Genomic DNA, 20382 nt, shown 5'->3' with positions numbered 1-20382 from the left:
CCCACCCTTGGATGCCTGGATTTTCGCAACGCCAAAATAGTTTGAGATGGCCAAGTCAAAGAATCACACAAACCACAACCAGAACAAGAAGGCCCATCGCAATGGCATCAAGCGCCCAATGCGTAAGCGCCACGAGTCCACCATGGGCGTAAGTTTAATATATTCAATTTGAGTGTCCAAATCCTAACCCGGCTTCTCTTTCTGAACAGATGGATGTCAAGTTCCTGATTAACCAGCGGTACGCACGCAAGGGTAATCTGTCGCGCGAGGAGTCCGTGAAGAAGTACAACGAACGCATCGCCGCACAGCAGGGCAAGCCCAAGCCCATTACTTTGTAGATTCCAGACAACATCCGATCTTGGCTAGAAGAGAGCTCGTTGTTTAATTAAAGGAAATCCATTTAACGTATTCGCCAAAATGTTTATTCGTGGTCGGTGAAGTTAATAGTAAATGCTCAAGACCTTGTGGAATGGGATATGTTCCAGGTCTGCCTGGTGCTGGCGCCTGTAGTCCCAGAGATACTGGTCAATGACAACGGAATTTACGTTGTCTGGCGATATCTCTGGGTGGTCTTGCTTCAAGGCTTTCATCACCTCATCCCTGACCTGCTCGATTATGTAGATCGACGCGCCGCGTATCTCCACCTCCATTGGATCACCGTTCTCCAGAATTGTATCCGCTTTAAGCACTTCCAGCAATTCTGGCGTGTACTCCAAGCTGCCAAAGTGCACCAGCACTTGTGGAATGCGGTAGTCGGCGAACATGGTGATCTGATCGATGTCGTGGAACAAGCCCAGGCCCTTGCCCCTGTAGCAGGACCAAATGTCGCCCACAAGTATCTGAGCCCGCTTCAGGATGGAAACGCGTTTTCCAGCAAAGTCTGCCTGGTCCCGGAAACAGGGGAACTCCTCCACAATCAGCTCAAGTAGACGCACCGCCGACTTGTCGGCTGCCTTGATCACATTCTCAAAGCGCCCATCGTACTTCTTTAGCAGACTGTTGCCCACTTCATGCAGACATTCGATGCGTTTCTGGATCAGCGGTATCTTGGTCTCTCCGTCGTCCGATCGGAAAATGTGCTCCACCGTCTTCATGTCGATTTCCGAGTAGAATTTGGCATTCGTCACATCTACGCCTTCAGCTATAGCCCTTTTGATGGCTGCACACAGCGCAAAGTATCCCGTGTAGCCATTTACCTTGTATTTGGTGTAGTTATCTATGAAAAGATTTGTTAGATTGCTCAGAGATCAGTTCATGTGACTCACTCGGTGTCCAGAAGCAAAAGTTCAAGGTATCCAAGACGAAAACCCAGTCGGCGGCTCCTGTATAAGCATCAGGCTTGCCATCTTCCGGATTGGGATGCAGCTCATGTTGCGAAAAATTGTCCACGCATATGCGTTTACTCTGGAGGCCCTCCAGAATCTCCTTAGACAGCTTTTTTATGCCTTCAGGCAACACTCTAACGTGCTTGGCATGCTCTATGATGTGCGCTCCGGACTCTCGGGGACTTAGGCTCTTGCTTATCATCTTGATATTCCTAATAAACCTTGAACGTATAATGACCGCGTTATTCTTATTTCATTTGTTTGTATTTGATCGATAACCGATATACCATGGCGAACTTAACCCACTTGACACCCCTCTATTTGAACAGGTGAACAGCTTGAGTTAAACCCCTGAATTATAAACTGTTTGTAAACTCTCTATCTTTCCTAATTACTTATAAAGAAAAATGGCCACGACCATGCTTTTAACCTGAACTGCGCAAACCTATTTCAAGTATCGTATTCGTGGGTAAATTGAAAGTTCATTGGTCGACAGAGGGCTAAGCGTTCTCTCATGTTGTATTAAATTACCTCTAAAATGAAATGTAATTAAAAGATTGAAACGGAAATAGATGGACGACATTGATGAAATGTGAATTGGATACCAAATCCGTTAATATACCTGTAATATCTACATCAAAATATAGCGAAAAGACCGGTCACCTTGTCAACTGCCATCCCTGGCAACGCTTTGAACTCATGTGAAGTCGATAGCGATAGCAAAAATCTGTGTTTTCGATGGCTGTACAACACTTGCATTTAATTTTTTTTTATTAAAAAACAAGCCAGCAGCTGACGTCGGGTGTCGCGTTATAATGTCCCAAAATACAAATTGAATGGCTTAATAGCTGGTTATAGAACCAAAGAAAGCATCCTGTGAGATTGTGTAATACTCCCTGTCTATCTATTTGTCAAGTATTTACTAACCCAAGAGTGCAAATTCGTTATCAAAACACACACAAAAGTCGTGCCGTGAAAGAGTCGTTTTTTAAGCAAATTATTAGTTTTTCTTCGTGACAGTTTGTTTAACCCAATATAAGTTTGTGATTTCATTGAAAAGTATACGCAAATATTACTCGCAGACGTACCATTTCAACACCCGAAAAGTTCTTTGTGCTGTGAACAAATATTTTATCGACGTTTCAGTTTGCCAGAAACCAACACACATACTCACACATCTCTGCACGCGTGCATTACACACACAAACACGTTCATACATATGTAAGGGCGCTGAAGATACAGATACACGTGCGCTCAGCTGTGCCCCCCACCAAATGTTGCCTGTTTCCATTCAAGTCTGATCCTGCACAAGAAGAGACTCTTTGAGACTGACACAACGACACACTGCAACGAGTATATGCAATTGATTCATTCAACAGGTGAGCCCGAGAGTACCCTTGCCTAGCGTGGACTAAGCATAAGTAAGAATCCATCCCGTAAAGATCTCTAGTGTTCGCCGTAATGGTTTTTCTGCTTAAATAATATTTCGTATATTTTCGTTTGTTTGTAGACACGAACACTCTGGTAATTATCATAGACAGACTAGCTGTAGTGTGGCTGTCGCCCAAAAGTGCTAATTAATTTGTTCACTCAACCACTCAGATCTGTAGAATCATTCAGTCGTCAGACTCTTGATTAGTTCGATAGTATACACATGTATTATCCCCATTTTGTATTGTTCTTGAATTCCACATACATATTCGAATATGTCTGTGTAGAAATACATATAATAAGTAGTTTACATAAATATATTTAAAGACCTAGAACTTGCAAAATCATCTACTACACACCCACACAGGCACGTATTTATTTTTATAATATTCTCGGGTATATTCCATTTTTTGGCTTCTACTAGATTTTGTCATTATTTGCCAATTAAATGGGTTCACTAGTTGTTTTGTTAAGGATGTACAGCTGTGTGTAGGAATCTTCAGTCGCGTATAAGCTTCTTAATTGCCCTATTTGCAATCTGTCATAATTGAAGAGTATATTAATATCGTAATGCCCAGCGGTATCCGCAGTAAGCATTCCTTATCTTTCCCCTTATCGTGCACTTCACCCGAAAGGCTGGCAGTAAGCTTGACACTCGAATCCAAGCAATCGAATTATAATATCTTTCAGTGCATTCCGTTCTCGATCATCATTAGGTTGGCATTCGTCAATAATTATTGAATGCTCATCAGCTGTCAAGTGCTAATTTGTGCTGATTATATTCATATCTATAATTTTCCATGTCAAGCAATGGAATCTAAATCTGTAAAGGTAATTGAAATCTTCTTAATTCACCGTATCGCAAATCAATGCTAATTTGCCTGATAAACGATGTCAAATCTAACGCTGATGCCAATGATTGAACACCTTCGTTTGGGCCTCAGTTTGTTTTCATATCGGGTCGAAACTTGACGCGTAATTTTCTCTAGTCCAATTCATGCTTCAGAATTATATTGTAAAGCGTGTGCAACATGGTGGAGACTGTTCCGGTGTACTCCATTTCCCATTTTATGGAAATGCGTTCGATTGAGTCATCAAATGGCGAGGGGAAAGCTACTGAAAAAGTGAGTCGAATGAAAACAAAGGAGTGCTTTGATTACAAAGGTGTTCCAAAGAAATCTACCATCAACTAATCGAACATTTCTAAGCGGACACACCAGTGATCTTTCACACGTTCTCTGAAGATAACATATTTTCATGGGACTATCGATACGTATCAAAAACTGTTTGTTGTCCAACATAATATACTTAAAATCGTAAATGATTAGTTACCTCTTTCCATGCTCTGCTACCAGATTCCATTTTCGTATATTTCTTCAGCAAGGGTATCAAACACTTCGGCATGCCAGAGTTCCACTTTGTCTTAATTCTAGATTCCGCTCTGACATTACCCCACATTCCCACATCACGTGTCTGTCTGTGAACGCCCACACACACACATACACATACACATATGTTCCCACGAGAACACACACACACAAATATATTGTTTGATAAACGCCGTTATTTTGGGTTGCAATTTCTCATTTTTATCAACAACAAAAAATAAAACAAAAAAAGTAGTGAGAGAGGGAGAGTGTGAGGGTGTGTGTGTGTGTTTGTGTGCGAAAGTTGTTGCTGTTTCTTTCTTTCTGCGCCATCGGTTACAGTTAGTTTTCCAGCAGAGTGCGCCGCGTGCGCTCCACTCACCGACTAATCGCCGCTTTTATATTTGAAATAGATTATTGTCGGGCAATTTGCATTTTTCTAAAGCTCTACAATATACTAAATGTGTACCTACACACATACCCGTAAGCCGTAATCACAGACGAGTCAGCTTTGTTCCGGAGAGATGCTCCTCAGTGCTGTGGTGTCTCTATCTCCGTCTGGGCCCCGAAACGGGAAACGATAGTCGCGAGTAAATATTTGGCCCGGGGCTTAAGTCCAGTGACACGCTGTAAACTGATAATAAAAGTGTACTAAAAGAGTTACACACTCCCTCGGAATTGGAGGTGGTTCGAGGTTGTTACCAATAGAGAGACACAGAGAGAGGAGAGAGAGCCAGAATGAAGCGCACTCCCAAATTGCACGAGGTGGGGCGGGCCTACTCGGAGATGTCGCCCCTCAATCCGGACTCTCCACCTGCAGCAGCGGTGGCCAGCACTAGCGGCTACGGCAGCATTTTTCCCTTCGGCCTGCTGCGCGGTTCCTTTGGTCGCGGCGGCAATGCTGCAGTTCAGGTGGGTTCTTCTATCAAAGCCAAGTAAAGCTTAATCGCCCTGTCGTCTGCTTTATATGGTATAGAGGGGGAGACTGCCTTATCGGCTTTCCCACTACAGACAGATGTACATATGTATGTACATCCATGTGTATGTATGACTGAAATGAGATTGTTTTACCGATAAGTAAGCAGACGGCGGGGCATATGGTATGGCATGGTTCTGTTCTTTGTATTTTATCGTGACGGTTAGTTTACTGGCCTCGAATCCTACATACCCTTTACGTCATAGCTCTACATGACGTGTATGTAATTTTCACAGCTTTATGGCCCGCAGCCTTAAAGTATGCTGCAGTCAAAAGTTTATATTTTTTGTTTATTACCACTCGAAATGGCGCCAATTCAAACAGCAACAAATTCTACCCAAGCAATATGTATAGTCATGTAGAGATTCCCTTCCCCCTCTGATTCAGGGCATCCTTTCCGGTTTCAGTCCGCTTCTATTTGTCTTTTTTGGGGGTAAAGGAAATAAAGAAAAGGTAATTAACCGTACAATAATTTTCCATTGCCTTTGTTTATTAGGAAGCAGCTTCAGCAATATGTTTGTGTGTGGTGTTCCTTTTAGTATCCGCAGCTTATCTGAATAGGTTTTATCGGTGCTGTTTGCTCAATTAATGAAAATTAAATAGAATAAGGCGGATCGGATCGTTTGGTGGTTGGTGGTTGGCCAGAGGCAACATTTATATGATGCTCCACGAATCTGGGCGCAGGCAGTTCATTGAAGGCGCCTTTGCCAAGCAGTCGATGCGCAGCTTCGGGAATTAATAATCTAAATAATATACATACATTCTCGTGTCTATATATCTCTATTCAATCGCTATCGAAATCGGCCTTCAAAACGGAACTGAGCGGCGAAAGTTTGGCGAAAATGTTCAAGGCCCGCTTAAAGACGAGTCCCAGCGGCGGGGGTGAGGTGTGTCTTCTATCTATCTATCTATTTATCTGTTGTATGACAATTAAGGAAGCAAGTAAGAACTTTATAGCCATGCTGGCGCCCTCCATTATCTATCTAAAACGACAGCTGACAGCTGATGACAGTCCCCCTGACATGTGACAGAGAAAGCCCCCAAGAAAATGAAAGAATCAATCTGTGTTAGCTTTTGGAAATGTTATCTTAACGTCCATTCCTTGTATTATAGTATACAGAATGTATTCAAGTGTGTGCAAGTGGAAAAAAACTTAGAAACTAGCAGAATCTAGATATAGGAATGAATCTTGCATCAGAGTCAATCAATTTGGATTCATTAAGAGGCAATGCCTCGCTCATTGTGGTTGTTCCTTCAATCAATATTTCAGTCGCTCTTCAATCGAAATCAATTAGAAGCCAAACTGCCATAGAACGCAAAGCTTTGAACAAGTCAATAATGATGCACTAATAACCATCGTAGATGCATACAAACCCATCCAAGGATACAGCCCCCCTCCGATGAGATAGGCACCCCGCCCCACATTCATTTCAACATCTTCCGAGTGTGATACAGCGTAATCCAGCGACGCGTCATGGATAAAGATGGGAGAGCACATAAGCCCCCAAAGAAGAAGGCCGCTTCGATGTTGTGTGGAATCGAAGAAATGCCAGATCCTGACACAAATCCAACATCAACCAGTGAGAGATCAAGGGGCACAAGTCCCCGTCCCCAGGGGAGTGGTGGGACGATTGCGGCTCTGGTGAGCGGTTTGCATCATACGGGCGCGAGTGACATCCAGTCGCTGCATCAGCCACTGCTCGAGTACGAAGAGCGGGCGCTGGTCATCAAGAATCAACTCAAAGGGAATCGGGGTCATGCCAGTGAGGCAGCACCCCACGAGTCCATGCCGCGATTTATAGTCGATATCGAGGAGGAGCCATCGGAGTCGTCGCAGAGTACCGGAGTGCTGGAACACCAGGACCAGGAACACCAAGAGAATGAGCACACCGCTGGTGGTGGTGGTGGTGGCGGAGGTGCCGGCGGACCGAGCTCCTCCCGTCGCTTCAGTCACTTCAATCTGGCCCTGCGCCGTTTCTCGCACATCCATGTCCATGTAAATGCACATCGATCCTGGCATTCTACTTGTTCTCCTTGTTCTTGTAACGTTTGTTTGCTGCTCTTCTGCTTTTGAACCTAACTCCCCAGACCTAACCCCGAACCCGTGTACATAATGCAAATACTTATCCCCCTGCAATACCCCCCTACTTAATAAGCACAGAGACTGCGCCTGAGACTGAGACTCAAGCAGAGAGAGAGAGAGATGTTCGTTCCCGCAGGAAAACCAGTATATATCGGATCTAAAAATAAACTTCTTCGCTGCTTGCTGCAGCTTATGGCTTTACTAAAACGAATGAAGAGGCTTGCACTAATGCTGCAAGAATGGTCTGTTCTTCGCTTCTTTTGCCTTTGTTCTGTTTGCTTTCCTTTCCAGGGAAGTCAGTAGCTCATCAGTGGCTGATTACGAGGCTGCCTCGAGTGCCCCCTTAAGTGACACGCGATTCGATTTGATTCTATTAATGTTCGTCGGTCGAGTCCAAAATAAACTACCTCAATCGCTCATTAAGTGTCTCCCTGATATCAGCGACTGTCCATCTCTGTCGCGGCTCTCAAGTGTTCTGTGGGGGGAGTATCAATAACCTAATGGAAGCCATAAACCATAAAGAACATTGATGTAATTACATGTACATTTCACTCGAACGCGGATGGTTGGTCATCGGCTGGCCTTCCGAGCATAAATTGAAGTGAAACTTTTTATGCAAGGCAGTGTAAAAAGTAAACAGCATTCGCCATTGGCACTCCAGCAGACTTAGACCACAAACAAACAAAAAACCTGCCAGTGACCACCGACCACCGACCACCGACAGTCGCTGCCTGGTCAATCAGTTGTGGTGCAACGCTCGTGGCAGCTGCAGCACCAGCAGCGGGTCAACAAATAATAATACCAAAATTGGCAAACACGTTCCCCCGAGTGCGAGTGCGAGTGGTTTTTCTGGCCAATTATATGCGACACGAAACGGCATTTCCATAGAGCTTAGCGCACGCAGCGCACCTTCCCGACTGCCACCCCATGGCTGATTACAGTGGGGCTACACGGAGATGACTACTTTTGCATGCAAACCCAATTTTCACAGCAAAGGGAGGAGTAGTAGCAGTAGCAAAAGCAAAAGCAGCGGCAACGGCAACGGCAGTAGATGATAAGCGTCCCCCCACACGACACGCGTCAGACGAGACCCGACCAGGGAGCTACTAAGACGGCAGCAGTTTGCTCTGGCTCTGGCACTGGCACTGGCACTGCCTGCATTCGATTCGCATCGCATTCTCCAAGAAACTGTCAAGAAAAGCTAAACGCTCGCTGCGCACAGAATCGCAGAAGCACGGAAGTGCGGGAATTAATTAAGCGCCAATTTAATTAATGAAGCGGCAAAAAGAGAAAGAAACTTAGCAAATATTATGCACATAACTGGCTGCACTTGATACAAGATCTCGCGAGTGATTTATATTGCTGTTCTTTTTTGTTCTTCTCAATTGTGATTTATTTGTGTGAAATTGTGACAAATGCAGAGAAGAATTTCCATGTTTGTGCAGTCGCTGGTTTTATCAGCTTGACGCAGCACGTACCGTGCCATACTCTCCCCTCGTACATCGCGACCAAATAGAGCAAATTAATCAAATAAACACAAATTAAAGATAAACCCAGAGAAAAGCAATCATGAAATTATCCAAAAGCTTCGATGAACTGATATTGAGTGCCTCGCGGTTGAGCCTCAATAATCTGCGATCGCCAGGCAAGAAGAAGTCTAAAAATGTAAAGTATACTCGTACCTAAAACAGTAAATAATACCCATATAATCTATGCATATTGGTTTGAGACAACAAAGAGCCAAAATATGGATATCACAAAAAGCAGAATAAATTCTGTGTGCATTCCTGAAATATAAATTCTACCATCAAAACACTTTCAAGCTATTAAAACTGACTTCGCATCAATCCAGATCAAATAATTGGACCACTATTAATGGGTGTAGCTAGTGTTATATTTACCCAGTAGTCTGTGCTATGCCCGAATGCATTTTAACACCCTTCTCGACAATAGATGAAAACTAAACCAAAATCAAGGCAAATCTCAAGCAACTACTCTGAAACCTGCTCACTTGTTGTTGAATGATATAGAATGTACGGAGCCAGCTTATGCTGCATACACATATTTGTTTAATCGAACATTTCGCCACTCATTAAGATTGAAAAGATGTTGACAAATATAAGGAATGAAATGAAATAAATTAATGTGTGAAGGCACTGCAGTGCGTGAGTGGTGGTACATGGCATTTGTTCAAATATCAAATACGACAATCTGTGACATTATCACAACTACCTGTCTAGATCTACATACCCCTAGATGGGGGTATCTATTTACTGCGAGGCTTATGGGATCAAACGATGTCTAGGGACTCACGTAGATCTCGCCGGATAATGGGAAACTGCGGTGTGTGTGTGTTTTTGGGTTAGCGAAAAAAGGGTTTACCCAAAAGTTATTTATAAATATACAAACATTTACTCGTGGAGAGATATCTTTTGTGCAGCCACACGAAACCCAATCGTACAACCTCCGTTATAAACTTTCATTGGAATACTGATTTCTTGGAGAACTGTAAATTTCACACTGGATTCTTTTTATAACCATCATTTATTTATGGCCACAAAATTACCAACGAGTGAATCATGGCCTTCTGTGGATAACCTTTAACCAAGCAACAACATTATTTATGCTTTGAAAAAACAGCGTTGGGCACTTGCTTGTTCCCAAATAACGAGGCACAAAGCGATGCTCGACTCGCGACGCACAAGTGAATGATGCAAAAGAGAATCCCCATGAATATAATTTAGCTGATAAGGGTTATTTTGTATTGTTGTACCCCTAAGTGTAACCCCCAGAATTGTATTTTGTTTAAGCATGCAACCTGTTGAAGAAATTCTGAATTAATATTAAGGATTTAGTGTTCCTCTACCAATCGATGTGTTTTCTGACCACACCCATAACAAGTTATAGTTAGAGTTTCCCTTTCCTCGAAAAGAATTTTATAACACAAATAACCACAACCGAAACCACAAACAATTGAGTTTTTTGCATGATTTTCCTTTTAGTTCTGTTCTAATTGAAATCCTAACAACGAACCCAATCGAATCGCTAGTAAAACTCTCCATTTTTCATATGCAGAACATAAATCGCTACGGAGAATCCATGGGTTCGCTGGGACATCGCGCCTTGCTGCAGTTCATCGATAATAATGATATCTCCGGGCTGCGCGCGATCCTTGACAGCCGGCACCTGAATATCGATGACAGGGATGAGGTAAGAGAGGAAGAGTCTTGGAAAAATATTTAATTCGGAGAATATTAATTACTTATCCCCTGCAGAATGCCACCACGGTGCTGATGGTTGTTGCCGGACGGGGTCTGACAGCATTTGTTCGCGAATTTCTGGCACGTGGAGCCGATGTGCAGGCCGAGGATCTGGACAACTGGACAGCCCTGCTGTGTGCCTCCCGCAATGGACACTTTGATGTCGTTCAACTCCTACTGGATCATGGCGCTGAGGTCGAGCATCGCGATATGGTATGTAATCCCACTTCCACTCGGTTTCTAGAGCCAGCTAATCCTCAAATGCTTTCCACACAGGGTGGCTGGACGAGTCTGATGTGGGCCGCCTATCGGGGGCACACGGAATTGGTGCGGCTGTTGCTGGAAAAGGGCGCCGATGGCAATGCGCATGGCAATTACCACTTGGGCGCCCTGCTCTGGGCAGCGGGACGTGGCTTCAAGGACATTGTGGAGCTGTTGGTGCAGCGCGGTGCCAAGGTGAATGTCGGCGACAAGTACGGCACGACGGCCCTCGTCTGGGCCTGTCGACGGGGCAACGTGGAGATCGTGGACACTCTGCTGAAGGCCGGTGCCAATGTGGACACCGCAGGCATGTATTCGTGGACGCCCCTGCTGGTGGCAGCCGCCGGCGGACACACGGACTGCGTGAGTTCCATTCTGGAGAAGAAGCCGAATGTGAATGCTCTGGACAAGGATGGAATGACGGCCCTGTGCATCGCCAGTCGTGAGGGATTCCAGGATATTGCTGCCTCCCTTATAGCAGCTGGCGCCTACATCAATATCCAGGATCGTGGGGCGGACACGCCGCTTATTCACGCCGTCAAGGCTGGCCATCGCACAGTTGCGGAGGCGCTGCTGAAGAAGCACGCGGATGTGGATATTCAGGGCAAGGACCGCAAGACGGCTATTTACACGGCCGTGGAAAAGGGTCACGTCCAGATTGTGAAGCTGCTGCTATCCACAAACCCCGACCTGGAGTCATCAACCAAAGACGGCGACACACCACTCATGCGGGCCGTGCGCAATCGCAATCTGGAGATAGTCCACATGCTGCTCGATCGCAAGGCCAAGGTGACGGCCGCCGATAAGCGCGGCGACACCTGCCTGCACATAGCCATGCGTGCGCGCAGCAAGGCGATAGTCGAGGCGCTCCTGCGCAATCCCAAGCACAGCCAGCTCCTGTATAGGGCGAACAAGGCGGGCGAGACGCCCTACAACATCGACACCCTGCACCAGAAGACGATACTCGGCCAGGTGTTTGGCGCCAGGCGTCTCAACACCAACGAGGACTCCGAGGGCATGCTGGGCTACGAGCTGTACTCCTCGGCCCTGGCGGATGTGCTCAGCGAGCCCACACTGACGACGCCCATCACCGTCGGACTGTACGCCAAGTGGGGCAGCGGCAAGAGTTTCCTGCTGAACAAACTGCGCGACGAGATGAACAACTTTGCCAAGCAGTGGGCCGAGCCACCGGCCAAGACCAGCGGCCTTCTGTTCATCGTCTGCCTGCACGTGGCGCTGCTCATCGGCACCATTGTGGGTCTGAGCACCTGGTCGACTGTTTGGGGCGTCTCCTCCGCCGCGGGCTTCATGCTGGTGACCTACCTGCTGCTGGCAGCTGTGAAGTATTGCAACTACCAGATGGACATGCTCTGGGCCTACTCCGTGCAGCATGGCCTGGAGAAGAGGATGACACGACTGCGCCTCATCCTGCAGGTGGCCTTCTGCCATCCGCCTGGCCCCCAGTCCGATTCCCAGGCCAAGCCGGTGCGCTTTCACTTTGCGGAGGCGAACAGCGCATCGCCGACAGGTGACGGTGCGGTGGCCCATATGCTGGCGGCCCTACTGGGGGCCATGGAGTCGCACTACGGCTGGCTGGCCACCCGCCTGTATCGTGCCTTCCGTCCCAAGTGCCTCAAGTCGGACGTGGGCTGGCGCTGGCGTCGCATGTGCTGCATTCCCATCGTTATGATCTTCGAGCTGGCGCTGATTACCCTGGTCACTGGCATCTCCCTAATGGTCGCCTACTTCACGTACGCCAATGCCAAGGAGCGGGAACAGATTCAAGTGGTGCTCTATGTGGTCGCCGCCATCCTGGGCACGCTCATCTGCACGCACCTGCACGTCCTGGCCAAGGTATGCGTCGCCCTCTTCACCTCCCACATCCGACAGCTGAAGCGAGCGGTGCACTCCAGCGAAACGGCACCACTGACGATGCTCGGGGCCGAGGTGTCGGTGATGACGGACATGGTCAAGTGCCTGGACTCTTTCACCAATCAGCAGAGCCGCCTGGTCGGCGTCATCGATGCTCTGGACTCGTGCGACACCGAGCGCATCCTCACCCTGCTGAACGCCGTCCAGACGCTGCTCTCCTCGCCGAACCGTCCGTTTGTGCTGCTCATCTCGGTGGATCCCCATGTGATTGCCAAGGCGGCGGAGGCCAATAGCCGACGCCTGTTCACCGAGGGCGGCATCGGGGGCCACGACTTCCTGCGGAATCTGGTCCACCTGCCCGTCTACCTGCAGAACTCTGGACTGCGGAAGGTGCAGCGGGCACAGATGACGGCGCTGCTGTTCAAGCGGAGCGGCGGTGGCGGTGAATACCAGAACGAAGATGGACCCACGCTGGGACACTCAGTGTCCGCGCGACGTTTGTCCAATGCCTCGGAGATCATTTCCAGCCAGGAGAAGCTGCGTGGCCCGGCAAGGGCAGGCGGTGCAGGCAAAAAGCTGCGTCTCTCCGAGTCGGTGGCCAGCTCGACGGGCTCTAATCTGCATCGCCTGGGTCAGAATCCCCAAGGTGTGCTCGATCTCTCGCGGATTGTGCTCACCGATGACTACTTCAGTGATGTGAATCCGCGCAGCATACGGCGTCTGATGAACGTCATCTACATTACGGTGCGCCTGCTGAAGGCCTTCCAGATTGACTTCAGCTGGTACCGCCTCAGCTCGTGGATCAACCTGACGGAACAGTGGCCCCTGAGGGCCAGCATGATAGTGCTCCATCACGACCAGTTCATGGACACCAATGCGGATGAGAATGTCTCCCTGCAGAGCGTATACGAAAAGTGAGAGTTGCTCCAAGGTTACTTCTTCGCTTACTTACATTTCTCTCTCTCTTTCCGTAGACTGCGTCCCAAGCTTGGGTATTTACGAGAGGCTGCACCGCTTCTGGAACTGGACAGGGACGAGCGGAAGCTGGATGCTTTCCTGCAGCTACACAAATCGGATTTACTTGTGGCGGATCTGCGCATCTTTCTGCCCTTTACCATCAATCTGGATCCGTATTTAAGAAAGGTTCTAAAGGGTAAGTGGCGCAACCAGAGTCAGGTGAACCCCCATTAACTGTTCTAACTCTCTTCCACAGAGGATCAGCAGACGATTGAGGATGAGGGCTCGCTTGTAATCCAAACCAGGCCGAGCGTATACAATCAAATGCGACAACAGCCAGCGCCCACGACGTATGTGCCTTCGCCGCAGCCACACCCCTATCCGCCCTATCAAATGTTCCAGAATGATTTTGTGCCCAACGAGATGCGATCGAGGAACCTCAGCTCCAGCACGGAGCCCGTATCGCCGCTGATTGCCTCGCCCAGTGATTCCTTTGGCGTGAGTGTTGTGGCGGGTTGAGTTCTTCGAATGGAAATAATCTTTAAATGTATACAGGAGGACATACTGCAGACGAGGCTCACGGATCTGACAGTGGAGGGTGTCATCAGCCTGCTGGAGCGCATTGATGATATGAAGCCGGCCATGCCGAAGCTGTCGCCAGTGCTACGTGATAATGCCATCAATGGTCGTGTGCTGAAGCACTGCGATATGCCAGATCTCAAATCGGTAGATCAAATCTTTCAAATTTCCTTTTTTGCACCTGTTTCATGACTAATTTTTTGCAGGTTTTGGGCCTGAGCTTTGGCCACTGGGAGCTGTTTCGCCTGCTGATCACAACGCTGAGGGAATGCGAGCGACAGCCGAGGAAGCAGAATCGCCCGCAGCCGCAAGTACCCGCTGTGGAAGCGCCGCCAGTGAGTGCGCCCATGATCAAGGACGTGACTGATGCTCTAATGCCGCCACGCGAGTCCCTGTCGCGCAAGAACTCGGCCAGTCACATGGAGAAGCAGGTAAGAAGGGAGCCAGCTGCAGGGCATCTTTAAAGATCGATCATGGATGTGCCACGATTCGCTCTAACTCATGTGCTTTGATCTATTCTTATTCTGACCATTCTCTAACTAACCAAAACGAAATGCAGTCGAAAGTGCACGACTACGAGTATCTCCAGGTAAAGCAGACACCGCAACAGACTCAAACAGATTCAAAATTCCAACCAAAGCTTGCCTCCATGACACTCCCCAACTCAAACGGCTGCTGTACTCCGTCCACTAATGCCACTTTTTGCTTGTTCACAGGTCACGCTGGAGGAGCAAATGATTTGCGGCACTTTGCAAACGCTTAATGAGGAGGCATACGAGGACGTGGCCAGCAGTGAGCGACCCAGTCCCACAGGTGAGATGTTAGCTACAGCCTCACAACTGCAATTGGCACCCATACGCGAATCCTCCGAGTTCGGCTCGCCCTGCGACGAGCTGAAGCTGACCAGCATCCTGCAGCACCATGCCAAGAGTCAGAACAACAACAACAACACGAATGCGGTGCCGGGCTCGTATTTGCATGCTGATTACAATCGCAGCGCCAGCTCCCATTCCCTCCAGAGTCTCGGCGGTATGGCGGGCGCTGGGAACGGTAACGAGTATTGCAGTAGCACCTTCGATCTTATGCATGTTGACTCTGTTGGTGGCGGCATCTATGAAATGCATCGTTCTGCGGCACGACAAATCTCCATTAGCAGCGAGCGGCTAACGCTGAATGAGCCCAGCTCTATGCCCCTGCCCCTGGTGGTGGTCATACCCAATGGCTCCTCGGGGGAGCAGCACTACGACGATACAAAGCTGTGAGAGAACCAGCCATTTCCATTCGTCTGATAACTGAAACTTAACTAACTTAACAAATAGTCTGACAATGGGAAAAACCATTTTAAGATTGGACCAAATGTCAATGAATCCTGTTAGAGACCAAAGCAGAACAGACCAAAACCCATTTATCATCTAGTTAACATTCGTTTAAGCCTTTGTTTGATTAACTTTTACTTTTACTTTGGCTTGGATTTCTACATTATGGACAGTATTATCTATTTATCTATCTAAAGTACTAAAATTTGACAGTGTGCGACGATTGCTAATTCATTCCAATTGTTATATACGAACACGATTAGTTGAATTTGTTTAATCATTGGCCAAAAGACATTTAAAATTGTGAACACGCAAACCCACACACACACACACACACACACACACACCCTTCCACAACTTTCAACTAATAACTAACCCGAACTAAGACACAACTAAGTCTACCCCCACGGAGACACCCACCCAGCGAAAGGATCAAATAAATGATAATCTTATGAACAACTCTCTACCACTTGCATTTTATTCCGCTTTTCCCATTCTCTACGTATTTGTGTGTGTGTTTATTTACCGCCTCTTAACCTCTTTGTTCAGTTCGATGTTCGATGTTGCAAAATACTTCTTAAAATGGTTCTGTGGTTCTGCAGTGGATCCCTGATTATCCCCCTTGATAAACCACCTCACCTTACCCTATCCGATCTATGATCTTTTAGAGCATGACACACCCACGGGTTGTGGGCCTGCAATGACGACTGCATTGCTAACCTCAGCCTCGGCCATGTACACGCATCAGCAGCAACATCAACAACAACAGCAGCAGCAGCCGCAGGTGCAGCCACCGGGTCGGGATTCCATACTGAAGCAGCAGGGCAGTGTCAAGGGTGACAAGCGCGTATCGATTCAACAATCGACGAGCAACAGCAACAATAACAACAACAATGTAAAGTCTGCAACGAATGTTGAATATATCTCCGAGGGAGCTGGAAGTAAGGTGCGGCTAACCACAAAGCCACCAGCAGGTAATAGATTAATCGATTAAACAAAAGTTTCCAACTAATAATCCAATCAATGTTGCATTTAAGGACCCCGGCCCGCATCGTTGATAATTACCAGGAACGATTCCAACTCACAGTTCCAGCTGCTGCGCTCCTCCTCGGTGGACTATGACGATGTGGAGGCACAAGAGCGCAGGACTACGATACGGACCACACTGCTGGAGCAACAGGAGGAGGATGAAGCGGCACCGTTCGTGTTTACAGCGCGCAAATGATACAATCTGATAACAGCCGCCTAGTGGCAGCCAATTTAGGTTTACGAACAGTCTTAAATAAGCTAACTAACTAACTAGCTAATAACTACCAATTGAAGTTGGCTGGAACTCGAGTGTTGTGGTTCCCCAAAAATAGATGTACTCCTAGCAAAAGACAAGTTGCTTGCAATAATTATTGTTATATTTGTGTGTCGTTTATGTGTATTTATTAATTGTAATCTGATGAGAAAATAGTGAGAGATTCTGCATGTGGAATGCATCCAGTAAGAGTAGGCACTTCGATGTTAAATATATTTTTGGTTTCTCTATGTACGAATTTCGAATTATACAAAGAATGAAATGAGAATCATTGCTTAATTTAGCGTTGGTAAAATTCGCGTTGTATATGCAGAACAGATTGAAGCACAATCAGCATTTTCTCAGCCAATGCGGGAGATGGCAGGTTGCGAGTGATCTTTTGAAGAGTAAGTGTCAAATTTTGTTGGTCCGTCGTCAACAAGGTCTTGTCAATGTCGGGATCCTGCCAGTAGACCCCTGTTGACTGGCCCTGTAGATTGACCTGAGTGCCAACGCTTTCCGTGTGTGTCCTGCGGTCTGTTTGGGTTGAGGTAGTTCTTAGAAGGGACGCTGGGTCGCATTCCTCCGGCTCGGATGGTGCATTGAAGAGCTGCTCCTGTTTCAGCTTGAGAATGCGCTGGCTGGGCTGTGCCTTGAGCCGATCCTGTTTCAGATGATCCACATCGAAGGACAGCAGCCGGAGCAATTCCCTGGTGCTATTGGGCACAGTTTCCAATCCCCATTTAGCCAAATCAATCCGTGTTCCTGGCGTCGAATTGAACTCATATATCACATTTTGGTTATTGCATATCGGCGAGGGATTCTCGAACTCCTCTTGTGTCATAAAGGAGTTGCTTTTGGGCACTTTGTGTATGGTGTTCACCATAAGGAACTCGTCTTCCTGGACGTTTGTTTTCTTTCGCTCGTAGAGCTCGAGCACTTTCTTGGCCCGGCCTACGGCCAAGTTGATCTTTTCTCGTTTTGTCAGCGTCTCTGGTGCTGGCTCTGGTTTCACTGCCGCCGCCGCAACGCCCTCACCCTGCTCTGGCTGGAACAACTTATCTGGATTCACAACTTTGATCTGTCTCTCGTCGTCTCGAACATAGATCCACTCCTCAGCCGAATCTGCAGTGGCCATCGGCTCCAATTTGATGACGGCAATCCGCGGCATGCCATTAGATGCAGTTACTCTTATCGTGGCATCACGATGGCCTTGAAATTCAGTCTCGTTAGCTTCGCGTGAGCGTCTATTGTCTCTTTGATAATCTTCGCGGGGGCGCTTACTGTCCCTTTGATGTTCCTCGCTTCGGCGTTTACGGTCCCTTTGACTATGCTCACGGTGGCCTCTATTGTCGCTGTATTTAGCTTCATAATCGCGTCTACTGTCCCTTTGATTATCCTCGCGTGTGCGGTTATCTCTTTGGTTATCCTCGTGGTGACGTATTTTGTAGCTTTGACTGTTCTCGTGGTGGCGCGCTGCGCGCTGGCGCCTATTGTCCCATTGGTGGTCTTCGCTTGTCAGTTTACTGTCCTGTGAGGTTTGCTTATTTTCTTTTTGATTATCATCGATCGAAATGTTTCCATAGTAATCCCTCTTGCGGTTTCTCTTCCTCTTCTTCTTCGTATGCGTATCTTCCGCCTCGTGTTTATCTTCTAACTCTTGCAACTCCTTCTCACGCGCTTTGCGGATCGCTTCAAGTTCCTCCAGGGTTTCTGTACATTCAGGCTCCTCAACCTTCACAACTGCTTGGGGCGGTTCCAAGTCCATGTCGTTCATATCCTCCCTTTTGCTGAAAACACTCGGAATACCAACCAAGCTAGCTTTAATCTCGTCTAAATCATCGAATAGCTTGTCCAGGAATGATGTATCAGGTTCAGCGTTGCCTGCAGCAGCATCCCGTTCTGTCTTGAGAACTGGAGTCTCCGGCTCTGTTTTGATGGCGATAGTTGGACTATTTGGCACTGTAAGCTCACTACGTGGAGTGCGAGGAATGGATGGGATCCCTACATCGTCGTCGTCGCTTTCCCATCCATGCCCATTGCCAGTGGCCAAGAAGCCGGGGGGGTCTGGGGAAGCGTTCACATCATCGCGCAGCGGCGTATCTTCGTTCTCGTCGAGCTGTTGAAGCGGGGTACTCGGTTTGTCGTCCATCTGGCTCCCATTTTCACTTTTTATTTTAACATTTAGCAATTCGTCCATTTTATGAACTATTTATTTTTGGCATACTATGTTTATCGATACAAATACAGCAGATAGTCCGTAAATATATCGAGGAAAACCCCAAACTTAGTAGGGTTAACCCGTCTCTTTATTTAGTATCGATAAGTGCAATAAGTGGAAAGAACTTTCATACGCCTTAAAAATTGAATTTAATAGACTATAATATCATACCTATAAACCGTAGATGTGCCGTGAACTCAAGTTCGGTGTCAAAATATCCCGAAATATCGATAGTCTCTAGCATGGTTAGTGGAAGAAAAGGTGCGCCAGTTGGTATATCGATGTTATCGAAATGAGCACACTAAAAATCAAACTAATTTGCTAAAATTTTAAATAAAATGCATTCTGATACACTAGTTACTTTATGACACCGATTAGCTAACTCGTATTAATACACGAAAAGTGTATAATCATCGATTTAGTTGTTGTTTTGATAAGAACATGCACTCCCACACATACGTGCATGCGCATATCTGTAAACATTAACGACCAGCTGATTTTTGTTTATCTTGCTATCTCTTTCATCTTTCTCCCATAAAGGTCACCTTGAGCCTAATAAAATCGAATCAGAGCGAGCAAATTGCTGAAGACTTTTTGCTGGTAATGTAAAAGTTCTGTCCGTAGTTTCATTACAACGCACGCACAAAAGTAACAACGTGTTTTAAATTAAAATTCTGTGCTAAATTTCAAGCGGGGAATAGAGCAAAAGAATTCAATTGATATTGTAGATAAACAAATTTCCCAAGTGTGAATGCTTATAATAGTGTCAAGAGCAGGTTCTCGTCAGATGAATAATTTAGCAGAGAAAGAGAGAGAGAGAGAGTGCTGTGCTGTGCTGTTAAACTCGTACTTGTTTAATCTGATCTGATTAAAGATCCAAATAAATAGAATAATGCCATCTACCGGCAAATGTGTGCACTTGAATTCCTTGACCCACATACAAACCTGCATATGCACACACACATGTAGACTCGTGCATTTGTGTGTGTGTATGCATGTTAAGTTAAAAATAAAATTATTCCCTGACCTGCTAATAAAATTTCAATGTTGATAAGGCTGCCTTTAATTGAGCTTTAGTAACACCCAAACACGTAGGCGCCACATGTCAATAATGCAATGCATCCAATCGTTCCCTATCCACACCCATTGGCGTAGGGTTTGGAATTGAGAATTGGCTTCCCTCCTCCGCTGACGCCCCACCCCACAGTGTTGTATACTAGAAATGCAGATCGTGATTATGAAATGTTTTCTTCATGCTTGATTCGAGATTACACATCGGTGTCGGTGCTAACATTCCTTGACGCTTCAGTAGCGCAGACGGCAGCCGGCAGCGTCGAACACGATTAAACGAAATCATTGCCAAAAAACATTCAATTTGCAGCAGCAACTGGTGCAATGGTGTTAGAAGGTTTCTACAGGAGCGTCTTGCGCTATGTGTACGCACTGCTTCAG

At 46.8% G+C, this 20382-nt stretch overlaps 4 protein-coding genes across 15 annotated transcripts; 2 read left to right on the top strand and 2 right to left on the bottom strand.

Annotated features, from left to right (window-relative positions):
- The first annotated feature begins 14 nt into the window (after positions 1–14).
- Positions 15–408, top strand: LOC117892187 (60S ribosomal protein L29). The gene is made up of 2 exons (XM_034798274.1): positions 15–148; positions 210–408. Exons 1-2 carry the CDS (start codon positions 47–49, stop codon positions 336–338), a joined length of 231 nt encoding a protein of 76 aa, XP_034654165.1. The 5' UTR covers positions 15–46; the 3' UTR covers positions 339–408.
- LOC117892180 (queuosine salvage protein) lies at positions 407–4620 on the bottom strand. Its single transcript, XM_034798266.1, has 3 exons — positions 4605–4620; positions 1266–1546; positions 407–1216 (listed from the first exon to the last, which is right to left on the bottom strand). The coding sequence occupies exons 2-3, from the start codon at positions 1525–1527 to the stop codon at positions 441–443; spliced, it is 1038 nt and encodes a 345-aa protein (XP_034654157.1). The 5' UTR covers positions 1528–1546; positions 4605–4620; the 3' UTR covers positions 407–440.
- LOC117892170 (kinase D-interacting substrate of 220 kDa) lies at positions 2093–16964 on the top strand. Of its 11 annotated transcripts, none has more exons than XM_034798243.1 (12): positions 2093–2704; positions 10258–10392; positions 10458–10655; positions 10719–13489; positions 13550–13728; positions 13789–14030; positions 14088–14258; positions 14318–14542; positions 14671–14700; positions 14828–15161; positions 16096–16401; positions 16465–16964. In XM_034798243.1, the coding sequence occupies exons 2-12, from the start codon at positions 10282–10284 to the stop codon at positions 16650–16652; spliced, it is 4755 nt and encodes a 1584-aa protein (XP_034654134.1). In that variant the 5' UTR covers positions 2093–2704; positions 10258–10281; the 3' UTR covers positions 16653–16964. The 11 variants fall into 11 exon arrangements, with proteins under 11 accessions (XP_034654134.1, XP_034654132.1, XP_034654138.1 ...); XM_034798241.1 differs by lacking the exon at positions 2093–2704 and adding an exon at positions 3565–3587; XM_034798239.1 differs by lacking the exon at positions 2093–2704 and adding an exon at positions 4765–5035.
- Positions 16912–18960, bottom strand: LOC117892175 (protein panoramix). Of its 2 annotated transcripts, XM_034798255.1 has the most exons (2): positions 17990–18960; positions 16912–17956 (listed from the first exon to the last, which is right to left on the bottom strand). In XM_034798255.1, the coding sequence occupies exons 1-2, from the start codon at positions 18907–18909 to the stop codon at positions 17011–17013; spliced, it is 1866 nt and encodes a 621-aa protein (XP_034654146.1). In that variant the 5' UTR covers positions 18910–18960; the 3' UTR covers positions 16912–17010. The 2 variants fall into 2 exon arrangements, with proteins under 2 accessions (XP_034654146.1, XP_034654145.1); XM_034798254.1 differs by having other exon boundaries at positions 16912–18960.
- Between the last annotated feature and the right edge of the window lie 1422 nt (positions 18961–20382).

Source organism: Drosophila subobscura, chromosome E, assembly GCF_008121235.1.
Source record: "Drosophila subobscura isolate 14011-0131.10 chromosome E, UCBerk_Dsub_1.0, whole genome shotgun sequence".
Lineage (NCBI taxonomy): Eukaryota > Metazoa > Arthropoda > Insecta > Diptera > Drosophilidae > Drosophila > Drosophila subobscura.
This window is presented reverse-complemented; position numbering and strand designations above follow the sequence as displayed.

Bases quoted from the DNA above. Each gene is read 5' to 3' on its own strand.
- LOC117892187 (XM_034798274.1), top strand. From the start codon at position 47: ATGGCCAAGTCAAAGAATCACACAAACCACAACCAGAACAAGAAGGCC. The intron at 149-209 runs GTAAGTTTAATA...CTTTCTGAACAG, and splicing joins GCCACGAGTCCACCATGGGC to ATGGATGTCAAGTTCCTGAT.
- LOC117892180 (XM_034798266.1), bottom strand. From the start codon at position 1,527: ATGATAAGCAAGAGCCTAAGTCCCCGAGAGTCCGGAGCGCACATCATA. The intron at 1,217-1,265 runs GTGAGTCACATG...ATCTTTTCATAG, and splicing joins CTTTTGCTTCTGGACACCGA to ATAACTACACCAAATACAAG.
- LOC117892170 (XM_034798239.1), top strand. From the start codon at position 4,862: ATGAAGCGCACTCCCAAATTGCACGAGGTGGGGCGGGCCTACTCGGAG. The intron at 13,490-13,549 runs GTGAGAGTTGCT...CTCTTTCCGTAG, and splicing joins CTGCAGAGCGTATACGAAAA to ACTGCGTCCCAAGCTTGGGT. The intron at 16,402-16,464 runs GTAATAGATTAA...GTTGCATTTAAG, and splicing joins AACCACAAAGCCACCAGCAG to GACCCCGGCCCGCATCGTTG.
- LOC117892175 (XM_034798254.1), bottom strand. From the start codon at position 18,909: ATGGACGAATTGCTAAATGTTAAAATAAAAAGTGAAAATGGGAGCCAG.